Source organism: Salmo salar, chromosome 01 (assembly GCF_965601325.2).
Source record: "Salmo salar chromosome 01, fSalSal1, whole genome shotgun sequence".
NCBI classification, from domain to species: domain Eukaryota; kingdom Metazoa; phylum Chordata; class Actinopteri; order Salmoniformes; family Salmonidae; genus Salmo; species Salmo salar.
The window spans coordinates 57,188,078-57,192,473 of record NC_138291.1 but is presented as its reverse complement, the minus strand read 5'-3'; the positions used below and the strand labels follow the sequence as shown (position 1 = coordinate 57,192,473).

The window sequence follows — 4,396 nt, the reverse complement described above, 5'->3', positions numbered from 1 at the left end:
AACACACTTAAAAATGTCTGTGTTCACTCTGTCACTGGTGGGTTACTGAGAGTTGGGGTGAGAAATGGCTGTTTCGGAGAGACAGAGCAAAACAGTATTTCACACACTTAACTGTTCTAGTGTTTACAGTGTAAGCACATGTAGCTATGGCTTTTTATGCACGTCAAAATGGTAGTTCTGATTTTAATTGTCAAACTCCAATGTGCTGGATGACACAGTATAGAGAAAGCTTGTCTGTGTGTGTTGATGCTTTCTGTGTGTGTTGATGCTTTCAGTGACTGAAGTGATCAGATTGATTATGATTGGTTGTATAATTAAGCAATAACGCAGAAAGGGGTGTGGTAACTTGCCAATATAACACGGGCTGAGGGCTGTTCTTATGCACGACGCATCGGGGGGTGACTGGACACAGTCCTTAGCCGTGGTATATTGGACATATAGCACAAATCCCAAAGTGCCTTATTGCTATTATAAACTGGTTACCAACATAATTAGAGCATTAAAAATAAATGTTTTGTCATACCCATGGTATGTCATCACCAATCAGCATTCAGGGCTCGAAACACTCAGTTTTTAATGAGGCACATAGGCTGTTACCATTTTAGGAGTAGCTATTTCAGACGTCAGTTTTGACTGCTCATGTCAGTTCTTGTCCTTTATTACCTACAGAGACATAATTCTAATAGATTTTCCACCCAAAGCCTACTTTTCAATGAACACAAACTAAAATAGCCTAGTTGAATTAAGTGGCTAGATAAACTTTTGCCATCATTTTGTGAGCCAGATAGCTGGATATGTCAATCAACAATTGACATTACATAAAACCTCATATGCATACACGTGGCAATTCCCACCTAATGACTGAATGTCTTCGATATAGATATGAGTACGACAGAAAGGTCTAGCAGGCTATTGTACCGATTGTAAAAATCAAGAATAAAGCAAAGATCGATCAACAAGATCTCTGCTTCACCTTGATACCGCCCATTAGTCAAGGTCTTGTAAAATATTACATTTTCAGTATAAAAAGACTCACATATACATTTCTAATTGGGCTGAAGTGACTTGGAGAATAAAAATCTATGACACGGTAAATAAATTACCAGTTGAACTAGGATGTCCAAGTAGCATGCAAAGTCATAGATCCTGCTATGAGGAATATCCCATTTCTAGGTCAGCTATTCCTACAATAGTTAGATAGCCCTTCATTGAGTTACCAGATGAAAAAAAAAATGATTTCTTTAATTTTGTTATGATTTACAAACAGAATGTACTTTATTATCCCCAAGACAAAATTATGACTTGTCGGATACTCCTTGCAATCCACTATGCGTGCACTCTTTTTACAGGACATTGTCAGTTAAGACACAGCCTAAATGACAACTCAGAACCTCTGCACCATAACATAGGGACGTTCAGAGTATTATTACAGACACTCACTAATGATCACACAACTTGAAGTACCACCTCATTGTTAGCTTTGAAAGGTGCTAGCCCTGTCCACTCACTCGTCCAAACAAAAGAGAACCTAACTTCATACATGAGACCCCAAATCCTTTCCAAACACATACGTGGCGCTGACAGAAAACATGGTCAGACTGATGTTATTTTTAGATTGTTGATCAGCAGTTGTAGTTATTGAACCACTGAAATGGTACTGGTTGTATAGGAAACTTACTGAAACGTCAGTAGAGATACACATGTACAACTTGCACAAGCACACATAAACAGAGCCAGTAAGATGGGCCAGCAGTAGTGATAAACTAGATTTCTCCTCCATTTTACAAACAAGAGATTATTTGAGTCTGATGAAATCTTGCAGAAGGGAACCCTAACATGAAACTAGGCAATACTAAGACATGGAGGGGTAATATATACTTTTGAGGGGTAAAGCAATCCTTTTCCTTGACCGACAGTGAGCATAATCATTATCCACATTATTGCTCCTAATCTGAATAATATAGAATCCTGCTGGACCCTTGAAGAGGAGGAAGCTGATCACTTCCGAGGCTGGGCAGCGATGTAGAGAGCCATCAGGCAGTAGAGGGTCCCACCGATGGTCAGGGCCATGGTAGTCCTGTACAGCATCTTGTCCATCAGGCCTCCCTTCAGGTGCACAGGGACACCATCAGACTTCTGCAATGTAGACAGTACAAAGAGAATGAGATATTTGATAGCAATTCCCAACTCGAAATCCTGAGACATGTCATTGTTTATTTAAGTCCAAACTTTATCTCTGCTCACAACTTCTCTGCAGGGACAGATAAGGAGTAACTTTCTAGCAGTAGGATTTTAACTTTATCAGTGCAAGTACATTTTGGCAGTGAAAGTTCATGGTTATCAAAGTAAATTACCACAGGAGTATATTATCGTTGTATCTTCGAACCAAACACACCAAGGTCAAGTAGGGAAAACTGCCACACAAGCTTAACAATTTTTCATTAAAACCCCAATGACCCTAGGAAGCCGATAATATATAAAACAGGGTCTAGGTCAAACAAAGGTTAGAGAAATGTGTCTGTACCTGGAAGAGTTTCTGTAGGTCAGGGACTTTGTTGTGTCCCAGGTACTCCACCATGTTCCCTGCCTCTGACACATATTTGGTGGGTGTGGCAAAGATCATTGGGGGAGGCTGAGTGGGCACTGTTATCCGCAATCCCTTGAGAGGCAACAGAACTTTAGACTGAATACCACATGACCCAAACACGTAGACAATATAGCTAATGTAGTTACTATCACACCATGTACTATGCATTCAAACAATAGTTACTCACTAGACATAGTCCACAAACCCAAGTTGCAGTGGTGGGAAAAAGTACACAATTGTCATACTTGAGTAAAAGTAAAATACCTTAATAGAAAATGACCCCAGTAAAATGAAAGTCACCCAGTAAAATACTACTTGAGTAAAAGTCTACAAGTATTTGGTTTTAAATATACTTAAGTATAAAACAAATGTAATTGCTACAATGTACTTAAGTATCAAAAGTAAAAGTACAAGTATAAATAATTAAATTCATTAAAGTAAAGCAGATGGCCACATTTTCTCATTTTTTATTTACGATAGCCAGGGGCAAGCTACAACTCAGACATAATTTCTAAACTAAACATGAGTTTAGTGAGTCCGTCAGATCAGAGGCAGTAGGGATGACCAGGGATGTTCTCTTGATAAGTGTGTGAATTGGACCATGTTCCTGCTAAGCATTCAAAATGTAACTAGTACTTTAGGTGTCTGGGAAAATGTATAGTAAAAAATACATCATTTTCGTTAGCAACGTAGTGAAGAAAAAGTAAACGACTTTAGTACTTTAAAGTATTTTTACTTAAGTACTTTACTATACTGCCAAGCTTGTGTATAACGTTAATAAGTGAACGTAACCCATTGACTGATAAAGGTCAACATGTATCTATCAGGACGTGTGGGTGGGGGCTAACGTTAACTAACTTTATAGATTATAGTTATGTTTAGTAGTTCATCTACCGCTGATAATCTAGAATGTCTCTGCAACAAAACGCTGCTAGTTAACTAACGTTTACAGCGTTAACCGCAGCAGCTTACTAGCTAACGCTGTTAGCAAAGAGCCTAGTTAGTTATCTTTATCAGTCGAGTCGCCTTAGCCAACCACAACAAGCTAGCCAGTTAATTGTTATAAAACAATATATATTGTTGTGTAAATCCATACATAGCTACATGTGTTTGCTTAGCCAAATTGAAACGGTGTAAATTAGCTAACGTCAGGTGGTCAACAACGTGACGGTCACTGCTGCACTTTTACGTCTTTGGCTGCCTGCTAGACATGCTTTCTGTTCTCACCTGAGGGTTGTAAGCACTCGGTGACGATTGGACAAGTCTTTGTGTAACTGCATTTAACTTGTAGTACATTTTACTTGGCTAACTAAACAAAAATAACATACACGGAAAAAGGTCGGATCACGGATTTCTCGTCGTTGGTCACTCGGGAAGAAGGACCACGAAATGACCATACAGGTTGGCTGGCTCAATTATGCCTGATTAGAGGGTGCGTTCGAAAATTCACTATGCTGAATCTGACGGGTGTCAGTAAACGTAGGCAAAACAAGTAATTCAGTTGTTGCCAGCAGCACAGTTACAGTCACTAACTCTGTAGATAACAAGTACAATGGCCAGAGTGAGGTTCTCTCATTTGTGTCTAGCCAGTTAGCTAGCTTGACTGCTTTTGTGAGATCAGACGCTCGGATCAAGCCTACTCTTCAGCCAGAGCTGAACGCTCCGAGAGCAAAACGTTCTGAATTTACAAAAGACCCACAGCCCACTCTGACACACTGGAGGCAATTTACGAACGCACCCATAACAAATTTCATATGGAGGTTCTTTTTTCTTCTTCTTCTTCTTCTTCTTCTTCTTCTTCTTCTTCTT

The 4,396-nt window shown here is 39.4% G+C and overlaps 1 protein-coding gene across 1 annotated transcript; it reads right to left on the bottom strand.

The window, feature by feature from the left end:
* Positions 1-1,223: 1,223 nt before the first annotated feature.
* LOC106605225 (cytochrome c oxidase subunit 7A2-like, mitochondrial) lies at positions 1,224-4,396 on the bottom strand. Its single transcript, XM_014200640.3, has 3 exons — positions 3,815-4,396; positions 2,525-2,659; positions 1,224-2,136 (listed from the first exon to the last, which is right to left on the bottom strand). Exons 1-3 carry the CDS (start codon positions 3,881-3,883, stop codon positions 1,999-2,001), a joined length of 342 nt encoding a protein of 113 aa, XP_014056115.1. The 5' UTR covers positions 3,884-4,396; the 3' UTR covers positions 1,224-1,998.